Here is a 22,529-nt window from a genome sequence, read left to right on the forward strand (position 1 = left end):
TAAAACATTCACACAAGCCATATTCACTTCATAAAGCAAGAACCTGAGGCCGAATAAGGAGAAAAAGCATGTGGGCTGAAAGCCTTTTAAATTAATAGATCGCTTTTGTGACATAAATACTTTTTTTTTTTTTTTTCTTTTGTCTGCTGCCAAATCCTAAATGACTAATTGATCTGTCACAGTAGCTGTAAACTAAACACGCGGGCAACTCAGTCCAATTCACCGTTAGGAGCTTTAGCGCCATCGCGCGGCGGGCGTAACCAAAAACAAAAAAAAGACGGGCGCCATCCACGTATTTCCGTCAAAGAACCGGAAGCGGAGGTTGCGCATGCGTATATCCCACAACCCCATTTGACTTCCGGGCGCAAGTCGAACAAAAACAAGACTCGTGCGTTGAGGATGGCGGACGGCGGAGTCGACGAGCTCTCGCAGCTCGAGTACTTATCTTTGGTGTCCAAAGTCTGCACGGAGCTCGACAACCATCTGGGACTCAGCGACAAAGATTTAGGTACACACAGGAAAGTCAACGGGAACTCTTCGGCTAGCCACCTAGCTCGTTAGCACGAGCTAGGTGGCTAGCTACCTCCATTTTTAACCCTAAAATGTCACTTTAAGCTCTAAATAACGTCTCCGTGTCGCTCGAAGCTGACGTTCGTGTGTTGTTTTTTTTGTTTTTGTCCGTTTGCTCTCCTCCAGCCGAGTTCGTCATCAGCCTCGCTGAGAAACAACCGAGCTTCGACGGGTTCAAAGCTCTTCTGCTGCAAAATGGAGCCGAATTCACAGTAAGTTCGTGTCTGGACGTGAAGTGAGACACCGGAGGGAGACACCGGAGGGAGGGACCGGAGGGAGGGACCGGTTCGCTCCGGTAACCCGCTTTCTCTTTTCTGTTCCAGGACTCTCTCATCGGTAACCTGCTCCGGCTCATCCAGACGATGCGGCCTCCGTCCAAAGAGTCGATGAGTAAAGGTGAAACTACGTGTTGATCATTTGGTGTTTGACCCTCAATAAATGAAACCCCCCCCTTTATTTATTTATTTATTTATTTATTTCCTTTAAAGCCGCTGAGCTTCCTCCCAAGATGAAGTCAGAAAAGGAAAAGTTGAAGGAGCTGTTTCCTGCACTGTGTCGAGCAGATGATCCGGTGCCGAAGGTACAACCTGCTTTATGTTTGTAGTTGTTATCTGTTTTTAACCGTCTTCATCACTGTGGAACAAAATCCTGACAGATAGACGAATAATTACTTTTTTTAATTTTTTTATTAGCACTGATATAGAGAATATTTGTTTATGAAACAGCTATAATTATAATAATAATAATAAAGACAGTTTTTCTGCTTTTGTGAATCTGCAAATGAATATGTTGACCAGTTAAAACTTGACTGCGTGTCTTTTCTTCTTCTTCGCTGAACTTCGTAGAAACTGCTGGATGAGGATGATGTGAAAGTGGCAGCTGATGCCATGAAGGAGCTGGAAATGTTTATGCCCAGCGTCAGCGGGTCTGAGACCAAAGGAAGCAAGAGCAAGTAAGACGACGACATTTCATCCAGTCAACTTTATTTTATTTGTGTTCTTGAAAAGGAAACTAACATTTTAGCAAACTCCTGTGAAAGCAACTTATCTTGATGATGTCAACGATGGTTGTTGTTGTTGTTGTTTTTTTTTCACTTGTTCTTACAGGTCAGAAAAAAATAGACGTCACAGCCGAAGTCGCAGCAGAAGCAGAGAAAGGGACCGACACAGAGAGCGAGACCGAGACCGGAAGAGACGGCGTCGCTCTCGATCGCACTCCAGATCCAGGTCTCACTCCAGAGACCGAAACCGAGATCGGCACCGAGAAAGAGACCGAGAAAGAGAAAGAGACCGAGACGGAGATCGTGGCAAGAGGAGAGAAAAGTCGTCCCGCTGGACCGATCGCTCGCCGAGCCCCAAAAAAGACCAAGACAGAGAGTCCGACCGCTGGAAGGACAAACACGTGGATCGCCCGCCACCAGAGGAGCCTTCTGTCGGCGACATCTACAACGGGAAAGTTACCAGCATCATGCAGTTCGGTTGCTTCGTTCAGCTGGAGGGACTGAGGTCAGTGTGACGTCCCTGATGAAATGGACTCGTCTGTATCGGCTCTTTTTCTCCCGGCTGTTATTTAAGTTCATAAACTCAACCACGATGTCCTCCTCCGGTTTTTAGGAAACGATGGGAGGGTTTGGTCCACATCTCCGAGCTGCGCAGAGAAGGCCGCGTGGCCAACGTGGCTGATGTCGTCAGCAAAGGCCAAAGAGTCAAGATCAAAGTGCTGTCGTTCACCGGGTCCAAGACCAGCCTCAGTATGAAGGTACGAACACATGCAGACATACATAATCCCAATTATTTGAAGTTTGACTGTGTGGAGAAGAACTTTTATTAATATAAATCAGGATTAACTCAATGGGATTAAGCCACTTATTACTTTCTGATTAAAAAGATTCAGGAAGGCTAGATTTCATCAGCACTGCATCTCACCTCAGGGTAGGAAGTTCTGCTCCAAGTTAGCAGGATGTAAATGGATCTATTCCTCCGTTGCTTTGCCAGGATGTGGACCAGGAGACGGGAGAAGACCTGAACCCCAACAGGAGGAGGAACGTGGGCCCGGACGGAGGAGAGGAGATCACCATGAGGAACCCCGACCGGCCGAGCAACCTGAACCTGGGCCACGCCCCCGAGCTGGAGCAGGACGACACCCTGGAGCGCAAGAGGCTCACCAAGATCTCCGACCCGGAGAAGTGGGAAATCAAACAGGTGGGCACGCGTTCAGAGTGGCTGCAGCTCCAGTTGAGTCTTTCACACCGAATCCTCTTTAAAACATCACGACACTCGTATTCCCCGTTTGTCTGCCTGCAGATGATCGCTGCCAACGTGCTGTCCAAAGAAGAATTCCCTGATTTTGATGATGAGACCGGGATCCTTCCTAAAGTCGACGATGAAGAGGGTAAGAACTTGTTTTACTTTCCCATCCTGAAGTTTCACACAATGCTGCTGGTTTGATTTGACACCTTCCCAGATATCGTGTTTATCCAAGTAGCTGAACAAGATCGAAGCTGCACCGTGTTTGTCGTTGTTCGTGTGAACCGTGACTGAGTTTGAAGTGTTTGTGTTCACACAGATGAAGACTTGGAAATCGAGCTGGTTGAAGAGGAACCGCCGTTCCTGAGGGGACACACCAAGCAAAGCATGGACATGAGCCCCGTCAAGATTGTCAAGGTAAAATATATTTCTGTGTATGTTATATTTTATTTAAGTAGATACAGAACAGACTGTATACGACCAAACTGGTAATCACATTTGAGAAAGCCAGAGATTATATTACAAGATTAGACATTAGAAGTATTCGCAACCGATATTTGATTTGAACGCAGAGACCACCAGTGTAACACAATCTCCTTCAGAATGTTGCATTATGGGTTGTGATCTTTGTATTCAGAGCAAGTGCGGCATGCCGTTTTATTAGGATTTGATTTAATAACCTGTCCGCTGCTGTTTCCACAGAACCCAGATGGCTCTCTGTCGCAGGCCGCCATGATGCAGAGCGCTCTGGCCAAGGAGAGACGAGAGCTGAAGCAGGCGGCGCGCGAGGCGGAGATGGACTCCATCCCCATGGGGCTGAACAAACACTGGGTCGACCCGCTGCCAGACGGTTAGAAATCTAGTACATCGGCTCATTAAGTCGTTGTCGAGCCGCAGATGTTGACGCCGAAGAACGAGGAGTCAACATCTGCGACTTAACCATTAAAAACATCTGCCGTCTTGAAATTTGCACATCGATCGTCTTAAACTGAGAAGAGATTTGAGTTTTGCCTTTGGCTCACGTTAGAATTAATGTCTCGGCGTAGTCTGTGTGTTGGACATGCCTTTAAAAAAAGAAGAAAAAAAAATACACAGCCCACTTTGAGTCCGACTTCCTCCCTGCTGGCAGACAGCACCCGTCCGGCCTGCCAGGGCTGGTGATGCTTATCTGGCTTCCCCCCATCTGGCCGGATGGAAGACTCTTGTCATGCTTCTGTGTGCCTGCGTTGCTCTCCGTCGGGCCCCGAGGTGGGAAATGAACCGCCATCACTCCCCCTGCAGAACTGACCGTGACGATAGAAGTCTTTTTTTCTTCTTCATTATCAAATACAACTCTGCTTTTTGTTTCTCCAGTCGACGGCAGGCAGATCGCAGCCAACATGAGAGGCATTGGCATGATGCCCAACGACATCCCCGAGTGGAAGAAGCACGCTTTTGGAGGGAACAAGGCCTCGTACGGAAAGAAGACGCAGATGTCCATCCTGGAGCAGAGGGAGAGTCTGCCCATCTACAAGCTGAAGGAGCAGCTCATTCAGGTTGATCACGGCTTCACACCGCGGCAGGGAGACTTCTCTGGGATGTAGTTGCATGTTTCTCGTGGGAGTTTCTGATTTTGAAAATGTGAATATCTCTTTAACGCGCAGGTGTCGTTGCTTAAGTTAATTTACAGATTTGGAACATCTGTCAAATAAACAACTAGGTTTCACCTGTTTGTTTTATTTTTAATTTTTTTTTTATCTTCCCTGTGGTGTTAATCAAGTGTGATATCAAGTAATCCCTGCAGAAATGTGTGCCGTGATGCAGGCGGTTCTGTTTATCGTATCTCTCTCCTGTCGGCCCTTTTTTTTTTTCTTCTTCTTTAAATTAAAACTTATTTTAACTGTTTTCTCATCCAAGTGAGGATAAAATGTAACATTCGTTGTCTCCGTGGTAACCCGTCACAGGCCGTTCACGACAACCAGATTCTGATCGTCATCGGAGAGACCGGGTCGGGTAAGACCACGCAGATCACTCAGTACCTGGCGGAGGCCGGTTACACCACCAGAGGGAAGATCGGCTGCACGCAGCCCCGTCGTGTCGCCGCCATGTCGGTGGCCAAGAGAGTGTCTGAGGAGTACGGTTGTTGTCTGGGACAAGAGGTGAGCGATCCCAACAGAAACTAACAGCAGGAGTATTTAGACGTGTGTGTGTGTGTGTGTGTGCGTGTGTGTGTGCGTGCGTGCGTGTGTGTGTGTGAGAATCGTTCTCGCTGTATATCGTCTGAAGCGGACTCGCCTTGCGTGCGTTTCCAGGTGGGTTACACCATCCGTTTCGAGGACTGCACCAGCCCCGAGACGGTGATCAAGTACATGACGGACGGTATGCTGCTGAGAGAGTGTTTGATCGACTCTGAACTGGGCCAGTACGCCATCATCATGCTGGACGAAGCCCACGAGAGGACCATCCACACCGACGTCCTGTTCGGTCTCCTCAAGAAGGTAAGAAAGAGGAAATCGCTTCCTGTCACGCTAACGAGAGAGGAAGAGTTTAAAGAGATGCTGAGTGTATATATATATATATATATGTATATATATATATATGTATATTTTTTTTCTCTAGACTGTGCAGAAGCGCACGGACATGAAGCTGATCGTAACGTCGGCCACGCTGGACGCCGTGAAGTTCTCCCAGTACTTCTACGAAGCGCCCATCTTCACCATCCCAGGCCGAACGTATCCGGTGGAGGTTCTGTACACCAAAGAACCCGAGACGGACTACCTGGACGCCAGCCTCATCACCGTCATGCAGATCCACCTCACAGAGCCGCCGGGTATTTGATTTGATTTGGTTTCTTAAAACGTTGAGACAACGCACGGTTGTTCTTTACACCAGCTGACTCCTCCGGCCTGGTCTCTCCGCTCAGGTGACATCCTGGTGTTTCTAACGGGTCAGGAGGAGATCGACACGGCCTGCGAGATCCTGTACGAGAGGATGAAGTCACTCGGACCTGACGTTCCCGAGCTGATTATTCTGCCGGTTTATTCTGCTCTGCCCAGCGAGATGCAGACCAGGATCTTTGACCCGGCGCCCCCCGGCAGCAGAAAGGTGCCTTCATTAAACCTATTCACACGTATACATCCCTCTTTAATTAAACATCACACTACATTATTTATATCCAGGTTTGAAGCAGCAATTCTGGATCTTTGTTGTTAACTTTCTGCACAACTTTAGTGTGTTTTTATGATCACATCATTTCAGCAGCATCACCCAGGACACTTTTTTTCTTTGATCCAGTGACGCTTCAGATTAAATATATCATTTCTTTTGTTGTTTTCCTTCAGGTTGTCATCGCTACGAACATCGCCGAGACCTCTCTGACCATCGATGGGATCTACTACGTCGTCGATCCCGGCTTCGTCAAGCAGAAAGTGTACAACTCTAAGACGGGCATCGATCAGCTGGTGGTGACGCCCATCTCACAGGTACGCTCGTCTGTATTACAGCAAAAGCACACTCGGCGGTTTTGTTTCAGACTTGGTTTGAACTATTCCGCATGTCTTTTCTCCCTTGTGATGTCAGGCTCAGGCCAAGCAGAGGGCGGGGCGCGCCGGCAGAACGGGCCCCGGGAAGTGTTACCGGCTGTACACCGAGAGAGCCTACAGAGACGAGATGCTGACCACCAACGTGCCGGAGATCCAGAGAACCAACTTGGCGAGCACCGTGCTCTCTCTGAAGGTACGGCGGGTCTGAAATCAGATCGCTAACACGACACATCGGGATTGACTTTCTTCTGACGTTTGTCTTCGCTCCTTCCAGGCGATGGGCATCAACGACCTGCTGTCGTTCGACTTCATGGACGCTCCTCCCATGGAGACTCTGATCACCGCCATGGAGCAGCTCTACACTCTGGGAGCTCTGGACGACGAGGGCTTACTCACACGACTGGGTCGAAGGGTGAGCAGCTTCCCCTTCAGCTTTACCAAACCGAAGAGGATCAATTTAAATACGCATCAGTGCACTTTGAAGATGAAATTAAATGCGCTGCCGTTAGTTTTCTAACTTCCAGTAACACGTGGCTTTTCTGGGTGACGCTGTCGTGCAGATGGCGGAGTTTCCTCTGGAGCCCATGCTGTGTAAGATGTTGATCATGTCCGTCCATCTGGGCTGCAGCGAAGAGATGCTCACCATCGTGTCCATGCTGTCTGTGCAGAACGTCTTCTACAGGCCGAAGGTGAGCACGGAAAACAACAGCTTCTTATAGAAGTGACAACATTTTTGGACAAAGAAGAATCAATTTGTCTCCCGATGAGAACTCGCATTTTAAGATTTCATCTGTCGGTTTACATTTTTCTTCCCAAGTAAAAAAAAACAACAAAAAAAAAACGTCCCAGCAGTTTGGATTTCTTTCTTTCTCCTTTTAAAAATTCTGCCTTGCTGTTTATTATGTTGTGACTTTATGATCCGATCACACACTTCTTTGGTTTTACTTTTTGGTTCTCATTTCTTAATATGTTTCTTTCTTCCCGTTTTAAAGGACAAGCAGGCCCTCGCTGACCAGAAGAAGGCCAAGTTCCACCAGCCGGAGGGCGATCACCTGACGCTGCTGGCCGTCTACAACTCCTGGAAGAACAACAAGTTCTCCAACCCCTGGTGCTACGAGAACTTCATCCAGGCTCGCTCCCTGCGCAGAGCCCAGGACATCCGCAAGCAGATGCTGGGTATCATGGACAGGTACGACCGACCCGCGGCGAAATGTTACCAACACAACGGGAAATCACATGGAAGTCTTTTCTGAACCCGTATTTCTGTGCTTCCTTTGTTTTTGTTTTTCCAGACATAAACTGGATGTGGTATCTTGTGGTAAAGCCACAGTTCGAGTCCAGAAAGCCATCTGCAGCGGTTTCTTCAGGAACGCAGCCAAAAAGGATCCTCAGGAGGGCTACAGAACCCTCATCGACCAGCAGGTGGTGTACATCCACCCGTCCAGCGCTCTGTTCAACCGGCAGCCCGAGTGGTAAGACTCCGCCCGCCGCCGTAACGAGGAAGTCCATCTTAAAGCGGTCCGTCTCTTAAAACCTTCCCTCTCTTGGCCCCGCAGGGTCGTGTACCACGAGCTGGTGCTGACCACCAAGGAGTACATGCGGGAGGTGACCACCATCGACCCCCGCTGGCTGGTGGAGTTCTCCCCGGCCTTCTTCAAGGTGTCCGACCCGACCCGCCTCAGCAAGCAGAAGAAGCAGCAGCGCCTGGAGCCGCTGTACAACCGCTACGAGGAGCCCAACGCCTGGAGAATCTCCCGCGCCTTCAGACGCCGCTGATGCACCACGCGGATGTTCGGACCGACGTAGAACAAGCGCCGGTTTAAAAGTTTGCGTTATAATTCAGTTTCAAGCTGCAGGGTCCGTTCCTCCCCTCTCCCCTCTCCCCCCTCTCCCCTCTTCTCCAACAGTTCCTCAATCATCGTAGATCTGTCTGCGTTTTTTTTAGTGGCGTTATTTTGGAAAATCTATAAACACCTTGGACTATTTATTTCATGTGTAAATTGTAATCGCACCGTGTATAAGGACCTGATTGAATCCTAAAGGGGCTTTTATGTTTTGCTTTGTCAGCTCGTTGGATGGAAACAACGTCTTCGATATATTTTGTACAGAAAGGCTTTTTCAGTGTAACTCCGACTTATAGTGAAACTCTGAAATGTGTCCTCATTAAATGCTGAGTTTTCTTAAGTCTTAGATTTGGTTTTTGATGGGAAGTCACATGAGAAACAACAGAGGAAGAAAATAAGGAACTAACGCTGGAAAAACATTTTAAAGAAAAGAAAATACAAACACTTGTAAAAACATGAACAATCCTGACAGTGGAAATGTAGCTTAATAATGTCATTCATCAACGGATTAAAAAAGCATCACTTTGTATGCTTTTCATAATAATAATAATAATAATAATAATAATAAACACATCTCCAGCCTGTTTGAAGTAAATCTCAGGTACAAACAAACAATGGAGACTCTGAACTCAACTGTGTGCCACTCATTTAAACTTTAACTTTGTCTCTATTCAAATCTATCGACTTAGTTGAAGTATCAGTCAATAAAATGTAAATAGCAATAAAAAATGATTTTGAACTGCCCTATTTTATGTTATAGATTTTATTATGGATTATGTTTTTTTTTTATGTTGCGGCTGAATTTGTGGAGCTAATTAATATATATATGGTTTGATATATTTTTTATTTCTCTTACTGAAACTTTAAAATCTAGTGTGGAGGAAGAATAATAATAATATGTTAATTTGAAATCTAGTGGAAGTACAAAGTGGCATCAGAACTTCAAGGAAGCGCATCACTTAACTTAATGAGCTTTACGTTCAGATTTCAGACTTTGACTTCCCGTTCACGTCAAAATAAAAGAGGGCAGCTTTAGAGGAAATTAAACGTAACATCAAATGACACGTTTTTTTCTCAACTGCTTTAGCTTCTCAATTTAAGATTACTTCATTAGAAACCGGAGCGATGGCGACAACTGACTGAAGTTGTTGTCGGTTTTATCAAGAAAAACATCCGACGTTTGAAGAATACGTTTTCTGTTAGAAAACGGAGCTGATTTTACAGTAAGTGTAAATAACTCAAAACGCCTTTCATTTCTCATCTGGTTATTCGTTGTGTCTTTGGGTTTTATCTCTAAACCCACATTTATGTCTTTCAGGAGACAGCTGGACAAGATCAGTGGTCTTGGGAAAGGTAGGTGTCATCTTCCTTTTCATTTCAACTTTTATCTTGTGTTGGAAAAATGCAGTTAAAGAAAAAAAACTTTCCACAACTGATGAGGCAGAAATCCATCAAAAAAAGTAGATGAAGGAAAATTGTTTCCATTTTATTCTCAATATTAAGCAAAATGGAAGTTGCACTGCAGGATAAGATTGTCCCTCTAGTCCCTCTACAGATAATAAAAAACAATAGAGATTCATCTGCTTGCAGAGAAATGACACATTTTAAATAATGAAGGTGAATACTGACTCTAAAAAGCTTTGTACTAAATATTTGTGTCATCTATTGCAGAGGGAAAATATATTAACTACAGAAGTTTATACGTGCAGATTGAAACTTTATTATATATATAAAAAAAATATTGTTGTCACTGTTAATAAGCAAAGAAAATAAACAGCTGCTACAGATTTAACAGTAAAAGCAGGCGAACAACAACCAGTGTTAAACGTTTTTAATTCCACCAGATATGTCCAATAATATAAAAGTGGATATTAATGTTAGCTTTTAAAGCATTTTAATTTAAGCTCGTAGTGTTAAACAGACAGAAGATCAGGAGTTGTTCAAGATGTCCAGAGCTCATGATTGAGCTCATGATTGAGTCCATTAAAAAAGCTTCACTTCTCCAAAATCACAGCAACCCTGATGGTTAATAAAATGTTTGTATCTGGCCTCCTCCACTGTGAGCATGTTGCAGATGGAGATGGTTATCAGGGTTTCCTGTTTTAACTGGCACACAGACGGTGACTCGGTCATCTGTAGCCTGCAGGTTTCTACCAGTTACTTCCACCTCTGACTCATCGTTCGATACCAAAAAAAATCTGGTTTGGACGTTAATTATCTCGGCAGTTCATCTTAATTGAACAGAAGAAGGAGACGCCCGGGAGATGCGACGGAGGCGCCCGGGAGATGCGACGGAGGGAGCTGAAGGGACAGGACACCAGCTGAAGGGACATGTCAATTTTTCCAAAATCAGAGAACCAATGGCAGAACTCTCCGTGCAGGTCGTCCAGTGATTTCCTGTCTGTCTTCATGTCCAGGACGTCTTTCAGCGTAACCAGCGTGGGGAAATGAGCGAATGACTCGTTTGACATTTGCTTTGAGAATAAAGCTAGCTTGGTTTTGAAGGCTCTGACGTTTGTGTACATTTCATGGACAAACTGGTCTTTCCCTTGTAGCTTCACGTTCAGCTCATTCATGTGTGTCAGTACGTCCTCAGCAAAAGACAAATCACAAAGACGATCTGTGTCACTCAGCTCAGGAAAACCGTCAGCTTTCTCAAGTAGCTCCAAAAATGAGATAATCTCCCGTTTGAGCTCCAACACTCGTTGACGTACTTTCCTCAAACTTAACCAGCGGACGTTGGAGTGGTAAAGCAAGTCCTGGTGATCAGAGTCAGTTTCTTCAAGAAACTTAATAACCTGACGACGGTGAAGTCCCCTCGCTCCAATAAAGTTCACCACTTCTACAACTGGCTTCACTACGTGGTCGAGCTGCAGGACGGATTTACACAGCGTAAGAAAATGTCCTCCTGCTCAGGGTTGTCCTCTTTCACCCTCTCCTGGATTCTTTTCAGCAACCCGACGTTTTTTCCAGTTAAATCTGGCGATCCGTCCGTGGTAACGTTGGTGAGGCAGCCGGAGCCTCTCGATGACCCCCGACACGACGAGTCCTCTCCCCGCGTTTTCCCCTTCAGGGATTTTACGGCCAAAAACTCCTCCGTTATCTCAAAATTGTCGTTAATCCCTCTGATAAACATTAAAAGCTGAGCGGTGTCCTTTATGTCGTTACTTTCGTCCAGTGCCAAGAAACATCATGTAAATGACTCCGCTGCTTTGTTTAGCCTGCTTTGTTTAGTCTTCGTCAATCAGCTCAACACGGCGAGTCACCGTCCTTTGTTCTTCTCTCAGGACACAAGACACCTGCTGTCTCTTTGAGGAACTCCCCTTCGGAGACAGGCTTGTCTTCGTGCTTGATTCTTGGATGGCAGTTTGTCAGATGAAGGTGTTTTGCTGATCCTGCAAACTATCTGCCGACCTCCGAGCGGTCGCCGTCCGTTCCCGCCTTGACTGCTTGTTGGCGCAATGAGCATGCTTGGTGGAAAAGTGACGGCTTTAAAACCGCAACGGTTTCTTGGTAAATAAGACACACAGCCTTCGACCGGACTTCAGTGGAAAAGGATTTAGTCGTCCGTTTCTTATTCAACACTCGGCGCTCGCTGTCGACTTTTCTTTTCTTTGGCCCGTTCATTGTTGCAGATGTGTTCAGAGCAGCAGCAGAGTAACGACAGAGAGCAGCCCGGCCTCCGCAAAATCAAATCAATGTATCACTGCGCCTAGTGCGCCACCTGGTGGACCGCCAGGTATTACAGGACAAGGTCAAATGAATGCAGTCGTGATTATGATATGATTTGATTTGGGCAATTCTGTACCAATCTTCGGCGGGCCGGATTAAAAAGACCAACGGGCCGGATGTGGCCCGCGGGCCGTAGTTTGCCCACCCCTGTGCTATAGTATGACATTATTTCCATATTTCGGACGACATAAATGATAAAAATGTCATACTATAGTATGTCGTCCAAAATGTCCAAAAAGTCGTGTGGCCAGCATGAGAACATGTAAATCTCCATATTCTGAGAAATACAGACAGATTATGGAAAATGGAAATTCAACCTTAGTTGTCTTGTTAAAAATGCTCTGCACCATATTTAAGCCTTCTTACCAAAGCTCAGTAATACTTCATTTAATTTAGATTCACTGTTCTTGTTTAGTCCAGCGAGCCAGACAAGCTGCTCTCCGTTTCCATCACAATCCTCTTTGTTGTAAAAACTGAGATTGAGCGAAAGAACAATTTGATTCATAACAAAAAAAAAACATGAAAGAACAGTCTGGACAGTTTGGGTATTATTACGGGTATTTATTAAGCAATCTTTTCAACCACAGTCATGTTTATGGATTGAATCGGCCTCAGATTTGAGAGGAATGCAGCTCTTAAAAACAAAACGGAACAAAAAAAACAAAACAAAAAAATCCCTAATGAGATTAATTTAAAAACAAAAAAAACACCATAGCCTTATATACAAGTGGATGGGGGTGGGCATGTGCAAGAGGTGCATGGGGGTTTCGGGGATGTGTATGATGATGGGTTGGTAACAACAGGAACATTTCTGAAGGGGGGGTGGGGTGGGAAGGGGGGTAAGGGGGGGGTAGAAGGTGGGGCGGAGCGGGTGGGGTGGGCTGGCTTTAGTACATGTAGCCTTTGGAGTAGGGCTGAGGGCCCATGTTTTGGGGCACCTGCTCCGGGGTGTAGGGCACGCCCTCGTCCAGGTGCGACAGCGGCACCGTGTCCTCCTCGTTGACGTAGCGCTCGAACTCGGCCTTCAGGCTGGGCCGCTGATTGTCGGGGAAGGCCAGGGAGATGAGGGCCTCGGGCTCACACACGAACTTGTAAACATAGCGCTCCCCCGCCACCTGAACAGAGAGAGAGAGAGAACGGACGATGAAAAAACACATTGGACTCTTTTCTATAAAACACATGTGTGTGCAGGACAGATATTACGCTGTCAGACTTGGCGACTTTCGGGGAAAGAGGTTTGATCTGCTGAACAAACTGAAGACACTTGAGGCCCAACAATATGAAATCAAATAAGAAGCCCTCTCCAATAAGAAGTAACTTATAAAGCTCAGAGAATGTCTTGTTTAAAATTTGTCCTCCTGTTTGCTAAATTTACCTTCAACATCGCAGCTTTCCTCAATAATAATAAAATAATTCAAAATGGTAGAAGTGAAGCATTGTTGAAAAGTTGTTTTCCCTTCAAAATCTGCAGACTTAAAAAAGAAAAGAAAAACAAAAAGGCATTTTAAACAATAAACTCTCCGAGCTCTCCGTGTCGGTGGGTTGTGCGTTATTCACCTTCTGCATGATTCCCTTCTCGTAGTAATAGCGCAGAGAGCGACTGAGCTTGTCGTAGTTCATGGCTGGACGGTTCTTCTGCATGCCCCACAGCCTGGCAACCTGAGGAGGAAGATGTAGTCACTCCTCTGGTATATATATATATAAACATAGATATATATATCAAGCTTCGGGTTAGTTAGAACAATGTCTTCCTTAAAATATACGTTTTCCCCAAACTCAAGACACAGGTGTCTGTAACGCCACACGGTGACCACTAGGGGTCCTCGGCGGCAAAGCAAACTCCCCCCGCTGCTTTCAAATTCAACTGTGTCAACAAGCCAAGAGCAGGGCGAGTCCCCACATGTGGATTCACTTCCTTTTTATGTAACCCATTACCACTTGAATGCAACCAGAGTCCCACTGTGTTTGCAGTGAAATAGGAGTCACGGCTGCTCGTCAGGCCGTGAAATACAGCCGCGGCCCAAAACTCAACTCTCCATAAGGAACCGCCACCTCGGATAGAAAAATTATACAAAACCCCAACACACACACAAAAAAAAAATCATTTTAAAAGAGTGGATGAAGTTTATGTTAACAAACATCTCGGAGGTGTGTCAGTGTATGTGTGTGTGTGTGTGTGTGTGTGTGTGTGTGTGTGTGTGTGTGTGTGTGTGGGGCGGGGGGGGGGGTCTGAGATTCATGACTCAGGAAGACGGGTCGTGTCCCGCAGCAGCAGCAGCCCTGTTTGATCTCTGAGTGTGCTCTCAGCCCCTAATTGCTCCTGTAAAACTCTTACCCCATTCATTTTTAATGTATAGTAAAAAAAATAAAAAAAATAAAAAATTTAAAAAAGATAATGGAAAACACAATGTGGGGCCTGTCCCGTATTAGGACGCACCTAAATGGACGCCGTCTGATGCGGCCAATCAAACTCTGCAGACTTAAACATCGTGAAAACGTCTCGACCGAGGAAACGTGAGGAGGAGAGAGAGAAAGAGAGATGTGTTTTGCGATGGCGCTCGTCCTTCATTTATCAATCCAGCGTTTCACGTGCTGAATAATGAATGGGAGGGTGGGGGGGGGGGGGGGGGGTCTACGACTAATGGTAGATGGATCAGAGAATAGAGGCGTGAGCAAAGTGGCCACATCCCACTTTGAGTGGCTGTAATCTACGGAGCGCCTTCAAAACCCGGCGAACGTAAATTCAGTCCAAGAATAACTCCGGCGCCGCTCTTGTCAGGTTTTAGATGAATGCAACAATCTCCATCAACGCTGTCAGAGGACGAGGCCGTACTGTAAGGAGGCTCAAAACAATGCTAATGCCTTTTAAATTATGGATCCTTCATCCAAACATTTAAAGTGACGTCACTACAGAGATAAAGGCCCAGAGATCTTCACCAGGACTGAGCAACACAGTCATCATACATGTTCAATTCAGTTGTGATTGATATAGCGCCAAATAAAAGACTTTACTGCATTATACAGAGGAACCCGACAATTCAGCAGTTCCCACGTAAACTAGGAGGAAAAAAACCTTCTTTAAGGGAGAAAAACCTCCAACAGATGGAAGGAAAAACTCCCTTTTAACAGGAAGAAACCAACTGCATCGACCGGTTGGGAACATGTTTGTGAGTATATAAATATACTGTTAGTGTTAGTGGCTTGATCAACATCTGATTATGTGTTAACAGGTTGTTTATTTTGTGGTTGTTTACAATTTATACCTGAAACATCAGCAGAAAGCAGACGTTAAATTTAGCTGGAAATCCCCAACAGAGACGGTTGAGATGCTTCAGAAAGTCTTCGGCGATGAAGCAAAGAACCGGTTTAAGACCAAAGAAAAAGAAACATCCTATTTAATGAAATATTCAGAGGTTGAGAGTGGAGTCGTACCTCTTCGGGTTCAATGAGCTTGAACTCCATGCCGCGGCCGGTCCAGGCGATGAAGTGGGCGTTGCCCGGGTCGTCCAGCAGGGCCACCAGGAACTGCCAGAGCTGCAAAGAGCCGCGGCGCTGGTACGGTGTCCCCTCACGAAAAACACCGCCGCCGCCGCCGCCGCCTTCCTGCTTCACCTCACCTGGATGAGCGGCACAGAGAGACGGTCAGCACCTTTAACGGGGAACGGTCGCGTTATCACAAACGGCCTCCGAGTTCCTGAGTCGGACATCTTGGTTGCCTCGCTGTGGTTCACCCTCCGTCTGCCAACTTACTGATATTTGATCTGTTTTCTGCACATTAATGCATCAGACCATTAAGATTCAATCAGTAAATTACGCTCTAAAGTGCTTCTTACATTACAAACAAGAAAAAGTTTGACCCGCGACAGCTGAAAACGAATTCTCGTGGGACCAGAACATCCGCAGCTCGTCTACTCTCCATGTTTGCACGCCGACGAGCGCTCAATCGAATCTTTATTATTGACGGTTCACTGCTTCAAATAAATAAATAAATAAAGGCGATTAATTATCGAAGGTAGTGCAGTTGCATGTAGATAAAAATCAACAGGGAGCTTCATACTAATCAGGCTAGAAATGAAAACGACGCAGGGTGCAGCAATCGGCGGGTAAACGGACACTGATTCGTGTTCGCTCCTTCGTTGTTTACCGGTCACCGGATACGTCGTACACAAGTGCTGGAACACGAGAAGCGCGGCTAAGTTACCGCCGTCGCATCTCGGTAGAAGAAGTCGCGCGCTCCACCGGGTTCAACCCGCGCCGACACCCCCGTCGGGCTCTTTCGCCTTCCGTCTCACTTAGCGTCAACAAACCGACCGGCGGCGCGTCGCCGAGTGACAGAGGAGGCGCGAAGAAACCGAAGCCTCCGACGACAAGAGCTTCTGGAGGAGCGTCTCGCACGAAGATCTCTGATGTCTGCAGAAGGTGATAGTCCGGGATGTACAGATTGGACAGGGTGTGTGTGTGTGTGTGTGTGTGTGTGTGTGTGTGTGTATGTGTGTGTGTGTGTGTGTGTGTGTGTGTGTGTGTGTGTGTGTGTGTGTGTGAAAACGCAGAGTCGGCCGGCAGGTTCACCTTCGAACTTCTCTGGAACCACACGGGAGTCGTTTTCAAACAGATAGCCTGAGAGAGAGAGACAAGGAGGGGGATTGTGTTAAGAGTTTCAAGTGGCCTTGATCTGGAGCACAACGAGGTTTGTTCCTTCGGGAACGGCGCCAGAGCTTTGAATACCGTTCCACCAAACATAGAAGGATCCATTCACACATGAATAACATCGGGCCGGCGGGCGTACGCTCCGCTCCGCCAACACGGAGACGGGTTTCATCGTGGAGACATGTGAATATCTGCTCCCAGGACTTGCGGAGCGTCTTCCTTCACGTCCTCCGAGTCGTTTGACCGCCTCTTTATTATCATTAAATCAGAATCCGAATTACCCGAAAATGGTCTGAAAAACAATAGGAGTGAAGGCAGGGATTGTTTTTCCCCTTTTTGCAGGGGAAACACGGCACTTTATTTATTTTTTTCTTTCTCCAGGAGTTGTGTTTATTCAGGGATTCTTGAGGCAGGGGTGAGGCGAGAGGGCCTCTGCCAATGGAAACACGGACACTATGCCGGTTAGCCAATGACCGCAGAGCTCTCACCAGAGAGGGCTCATCGTAGATAAAACCATGGAGACGGAGGAGAGTGGAGTACATCGGGTGCAGTACACCGACATCACTACGACACCTTCCACTCCAGAACAATAAATTGGCAGATGTCTTTAAAAAAAAAAAAAAAAAAAAAAAAAAAACGGGTGAAATACAACAGCAAAAAACTGGTATTACCTTCATTGCTGTGCTGAGGGTTCGGGTAGCTCTCGTTGTGGTGGTACATGGAGGGACATCCAGGCACATCTGTAACACAAACGGCTTCACATTAAAATATGTATTTATTGATTAAAAAAACAAAACAAATTTAAACACCGTTTCAGAGAGAAAACCCTAGTTTGCACAGGCCAAAATATTCTTTTATAAATGATTTATCATCACTTAAAAGGTCATGGACACCGATCACAAAGGGTCGACCGGGCGCCACGCAGGTCTCAAGTTTGTGAAAGTTTATGCTTTCCCACAATACGGATATTTGGCGTGATCGCCCGCAAGGACAAACTCCGCATTCATCATATCGCTTCCCTTGTCTCACTCTCTCTCTCTGCTGGTATTTTTAGGCCGTGAGCAAGCACCTTCACCAGACCTGAAAAGTGGTACGGTACACGGCGTCTGCACTTCGTCTGGGCACATCACCGGCTGGCTCAAATAGCCGCTTTCGCTCATATAGATTTCATATCGGTCCGAGCGAGCCTCCGGGCTTAAATTCTCTGCAAGTTGGAACACTTGAAACGCTCATTGAACGTGTTGCCAGCCGTTCGGCAACACTATTGTGCTCGGTTTCCTGCGACTGCCCTGCTCACCTTTGTGTGTCGGTGAGAGTATGTGCTCTCTTTTCTTTTGGTCGTTTGTAATAATAATAATAATAAAAAAAAAGTGAGTCACCGACTATTTTATGTTTGTCTGTTTTTAATCCGTCTGTCAACTGTATCAATGAGGCCAGCATAAAAATGTTAAAAAGCCCTGAAAGGTGCAGCTCGTTGCCTCTGGCTCCGACCGTGACTCACTCCCGGGGAATGCAGCTGCAGCGCTGCGACTGCGATAAGACGCCACTGGGGAAAATCAAACCCTCCATTACGGGGCAGCAGCACTCGATCATACTGTAAATAATATGTCTGCCAGCGATGGCGAGGCTGCCACCGGGGAGCGATGGGCAGATTGGGTGTGAGAGCACCCGGGTTAATTGTATACCGAGTGGCGTTACCATTTTGGGTCTTTTCATGCGACACAATAGCGGCGATTAAGCGACGGAACGCTAATTTGTATGTGAAACTCGGTAGTCTCGTTTCTCTACCCGGCTTTTAAAAGCTGGAGACTTTGTGGCATTTGGTCGTCATTGTTCGCATTAAAAGGAAAACACTGGTAGCGTTTTGTCTTTACATGCTATTTACTTCAATAGGTGGTTTTTTTTTATCTGCCCCATTATCATTTTTCTCATGACACACCTATGATGTTGGGATGTGATTTATTTCAGTTCAATGACCGTAGAAATGGATGACGCTGTAAATTAGCAGCCAATAAACAACAATTACTGAAGTCGAGCTGTCTTTTGAAACCATATTAATGTGGATGATTTATTTACAGGTTGCATCATAGTGTAATGATGCACGGGCATTTCACCAAAGCCTGTAAGACATCGGTTCACAACAGGATACCGTGTCAGAGTCTGGTGTTGTCTCGTCTTGTCTTGGCCAGGCGTAAAAAAGTTCAGGCACAAACAAAAACACGTAATTAGGTTGACAAAAACCAGGTGGTTCAAGTTCAGGAAAAGATTTTTCGGCGAAAAGAAGTCATTTTACATCAGTCACTCGATTTGATTGGGAAACCCGAGGACAATCATACCACTTTTTGAGGCCTAATATCTAATTAATGACGGGAATATTTTCAGATGGACCGCCAGAAAACTAATAAGGAGCGACTTTAGCCAACAACAGAATAACGGCTTGCAGAAATTTTAGACCTTGAATTCAATGAATAATTCTTCAAATTTGAGTTTTCATTGAGGCGTTCTTCTTACTTTAGGCTTTCCACACTGTACATCGAGAACCTGCGCTAAAGGAGATCTACCAGTAATCATGAAATTTGATTTGATTGATTGAATTTGGCAACAGGATCTCCAAATCGAAGGCTCCTGCCACAACGTATTCGTCCCCTGAAGATCGTTGCTTTAACTGCCAACAAACCGAATGATAAACTCTGATCTTCTGTCTCGACGTCGGCCTCCGCAGGCGGTCGAACTCGTATCAGAGACACGTCGGAGGAAACCGCACCAAGTTCAACATTTCTCCTTCTCCGAGCACTTATCCACAGAAAAAACATCCTTTTGTACTTTCCCTGCCCCTTGTTTTTGTTCTTCTTTCTCAAAGGTTCCTTTTACAGTGTTGCTGTAAAAACAGTATGAGTGAAAAGAATTCGGTCATGTTTCCTTGTTTTTTTTATTATTTGCATTAGGTCTGCTGGTTTCTGCACCGCGAGGCGGTGCTTTAGTAGCCGTCCGCTAATGCTGGTGTGCGTGTGACCTGTGGGAATCTCAACAAAAAGCAGGTGAAGCTGGAAGTGTTACATTTCTCCCTCAAACAGGAGCGAGCAGAGGAGCCGCTCTCTACGCTCACCGCTGGTAAAGCTTGTTGTTAAAGCGCCCGAGCTGGCTACCCCGCCCCACACTCAGCCCCCCCCCCCCCCACACACACACACACACACACACACACTGCACCCTCCCCACACCATTACCCTCCACTCCTTTCGACTCCCTCCCCTCACCCTTTCTCCCAGAGCCCAGCCAGTGAGAGGTTCGAGTTACTGCGGCCACGCTCATTTTTCCATTATGAGTTCATCTGCCTGCAGAAAAAGGAAGCTGCTGGTGCAACCTGAAACCCTGGAGCACTCCACCAGGGACTCTAGTCTTTCCAGTGCCCTCCATTTTCTCAATGAAATTCCTCTGCCTCTCTCCTCTCTGAGAGCGGTGGAGGGAGGGAAGGAGGGAAGGAGGGAAGGAAGGAGGGAGGGAGGGAGGGAGGGAGTGGGATAAGGAAGGAGGGAGGAGTGTTGCAGCAGCAGAAAAAAAAAATACTGTTTTTTTTTTTTTTTTCCTCTTTTCATTGCAAAGTGTCAGAGAGTTGAAAGGAGGAGTTTTGGAGGCGGAGAGGGAGTCGAGATACAGCGGAGAAGTTTGTTTGCCTTTTGGACATTTTGTTCTAGAGTAAACTGTGCACACTGGGGAAGTTTCTTTTCAACAAAGGGACTTTTTTTTTTTCTTTTTTTTTTTTTTTAAAGACGAGGCCAAGTGATGTTTTGGAGTCACTTCACAGGTGTGCTCACCAGATTTAACTGATGTTCAAATCCATATTTTGTCCATATATCTACATTTATATGCTTTTCCATTACAACCCAAAACATAAAAATTGCCATGAGGTTGACTTTTTTTTTTAAGACCTTCAGGAACCTTGAGAGATATTTATCACTTAAAAGTATTAAGTCACTAAATTGTCTTTTTAGTCAACAGAAAACGTTGCTAACAAGGAACAATGCCAGACGTTTACGAGTTTGACCCTGAAAAATGATTCAGATCACTGATTATCCTATAAGCACTCCATTGTTTGGACAAAATAAGCAATTCACCTTCAGCCAGGGAGATTTTGATGTGATATTTTTTATATTTCAGAGACTCAAAGAGGAATTGATTAATCATAATCATATTCAGTTTGCTTGAATTAAAACTACAGACATAGAAAAGCCGACACTGACGACATCCTCTTTTAAATCCGGTGACAACGGTCTGTATCACTCACCAGGTTCGTAGGTGTAGTCTGTGGGCTCCTGTTTGACCATCATGTGGGCTGGTGGGAACCGGTGTGAGTGTGGATGTGGGTGTGGGTGCGGGTGGGGGTGCGGGTGGGGGTGAGGCCCGTGCCCGTGTCCCTGCCCGTTGCCGTGCCCCGGGCCGGCCATGTGAGCTGCCCGCTCGTACAGCGGGTCCAGGTACTCTTGCTTAAAGCTTTGCTGCAGGTATGGCATGCAGGGGTCAGAGTGCTGCCGGTGATAACCCCCACCTCCACCTCCACCACCACCCCCTGGTCCTCCTCCACCGCCCCCTCCTCCTCCTCCTCCTACACCAGCTATACCGCTGCCATGTCCAGCCGGGGCAGATGGCATGCGCTGGAAGGCCTGCCCTGGTGGGGGGAACTGGGGGCACATGGGGTCTCCTGAAGGGCCCTGAAACCTGGAACTGAGACATGAGATGCAGAAGCTCAGTTCAGTTCAGGATCTCATTCATATAATCATCAATAAAAAAAAAATAAAAAAAATGCAACTCAAAAGTCCCTGCTGGAGAGACGTCCATGCTGTGTCACCTGGTGTTGATGGGGTAACTGTTGCTGGGGAGCGGCTGAGAGGCGGCGGCTGGGTTCATGTAGCCCGCATCGGGCCGTCCGGCCGTGGCAGGTTTTGGGGAGTAGTGCTGCTGCATGGGAGACATGGGGGTCCCTGGGCAGGAGCTCTTAGCTCCTCCTGTAGCCCTTTTCTGCTCATAGGCACTGTAACAAAAAAACAAAAACAATACATGAACACACCAGGATCCAATCATGCATGAATACACACATCAGAACAGGGTCGAACTGCAGAGAGGTGTTATTTTTTTCTTCTTCCAGTCAATACAACAAACAGAGCTAATGGGAGTTCTTTCATCGGGGTTCAGTCGATAACTGTGCGGTCAGAGTTTTAGCTGCGTTGACTTTTGCATGACAGCTGACCGGTGCCGGGTCGCTGTGCGCAGATAACTGTTGTTGTTGAAAGGGATTGTTTCATTTTAGGTAAGAAAAGACGTCTGTGAATAAGAGTGTATCATCCCTTTTCTGTCCCTTGAGATTCCTGCCTCCCATTTAAAAGCAGTGGAGGTAAATGGAATTGCAATTATCAGTGATCAAAGCATAAAAACAGCATCATCTCTTTCCAGACGTAATATCCTGGGTAATTATTGATGGCTTCATAACTTCTACATGGTTGATTTCCAATGAAGAAGTAGTTCCTGATGTCGTACTTCCCTTCATACACTCACCTATAGTTCTCTTTCATTTTAGTATCGCTATTTGGAAATAACCGTAACATTTGAATGCCTCACCTGCCAACATTACCGCTGGATTTAATTATTGTTTTTGCGCTCTGTTTAACACAATAAATACACCGATGGCTTCTGTCCAACAGTCGTTTAGTGGCACTAACAAAAACAAAAAACACTTTAGTGTTGTGTTGTGCAACAGCTGCACCTTTCTTAAGACGCCGTTCCGGGTACTCAGTGTGCTGCATGTTTGCAGACTTGTCAGCATGTGTGCACTCAAAATGTTGAGTGTTTGTATGTAAGTACGCCACCTGGAACAAAGCATGTGTCTCTTCTTGATTATTCAGAGAAACTAGGAAGTTACTCCCAGAGATGATTTAAAAAAAAAACAACAACAAGAATATCTGTTTGTTTCTGGTTGA

At 46.2% G+C, this 22,529-nt stretch overlaps 2 protein-coding genes across 3 annotated transcripts in view; one reads left to right on the forward strand and one right to left on the reverse strand.

The window, feature by feature from the left end:
• Positions 1-350: 350 nt before the first annotated feature.
• dhx8 (DEAH (Asp-Glu-Ala-His) box polypeptide 8) lies at positions 351-8,204 on the forward strand. Its single transcript, XM_069160126.1, has 23 exons — positions 351-508; positions 697-782; positions 894-966; positions 1,059-1,150; positions 1,416-1,522; positions 1,677-2,075; positions 2,184-2,328; positions 2,565-2,771; positions 2,874-2,961; positions 3,136-3,233; positions 3,519-3,666; positions 4,170-4,351; positions 4,760-4,954; positions 5,108-5,293; positions 5,415-5,625; positions 5,719-5,900; positions 6,137-6,277; positions 6,375-6,530; positions 6,612-6,749; positions 6,898-7,026; positions 7,330-7,526; positions 7,630-7,809; positions 7,894-8,204. The coding sequence occupies exons 1-23, from the start codon at positions 400-402 to the stop codon at positions 8,111-8,113; spliced, it is 3,669 nt and encodes a 1,222-aa protein (XP_069016227.1). The 5' UTR covers positions 351-399; the 3' UTR covers positions 8,114-8,204.
• A 4,255-nt stretch (positions 8,205-12,459) lies between these two features.
• etv4 (ETS variant transcription factor 4) overlaps positions 12,460-22,529 on the reverse strand; it is a 30,488-nt gene continuing 20,418 nt past the window's right edge. For both annotated transcript variants that reach the window (XM_069160128.1, XM_069160127.1), the window contains exons 6-12: positions 21,404-21,586; positions 20,843-21,279; positions 17,232-17,300; positions 16,483-16,530; positions 15,346-15,530; positions 13,471-13,572; positions 12,460-13,028 (exon numbers count right to left, since the gene is read on the reverse strand). In XM_069160128.1, coding sequence (XP_069016229.1) covers positions 12,801-13,028; positions 13,471-13,572; positions 15,346-15,530; positions 16,483-16,530; positions 17,232-17,300; positions 20,843-21,279; positions 21,404-21,586 — 1,252 coding nt within the window. In that variant the 3' untranslated portion in view covers positions 12,460-12,800. The remainder of the gene's footprint in view (positions 13,029-13,470; positions 13,573-15,345; positions 15,531-16,482; positions 16,531-17,231; positions 17,301-20,842; positions 21,280-21,403; positions 21,587-22,529) is intronic.

Source organism: Embiotoca jacksoni, unplaced genomic scaffold (genome assembly GCF_022577435.1).
Source record: "Embiotoca jacksoni isolate LCO1_2020_lvr unplaced genomic scaffold, fEmbJac1.0.p SCAF_26, whole genome shotgun sequence".
NCBI lineage: Eukaryota > Metazoa > Chordata > Actinopteri > Embiotocidae > Embiotoca > Embiotoca jacksoni.

What these genes read in the sequence shown, in the direction of transcription:
- dhx8 (XM_069160126.1), top strand. Translation starts at nt 400, where the DNA reads ATGGCGGACGGCGGAGTCGACGAGCTCTCGCAGCTCGAGTACTTATCT. An exon ending in ACTCAGCGACAAAGATTTAG is followed by an intron (nt 509 to 696) that starts GTACACACAGGA and finishes GCTCTCCTCCAG; the next exon opens with CCGAGTTCGTCATCAGCCTC. An exon ending in CGCCCCCCGGCAGCAGAAAG is followed by an intron (nt 5,901 to 6,136) that starts GTGCCTTCATTA and finishes GTTTTCCTTCAG; the next exon opens with GTTGTCATCGCTACGAACAT.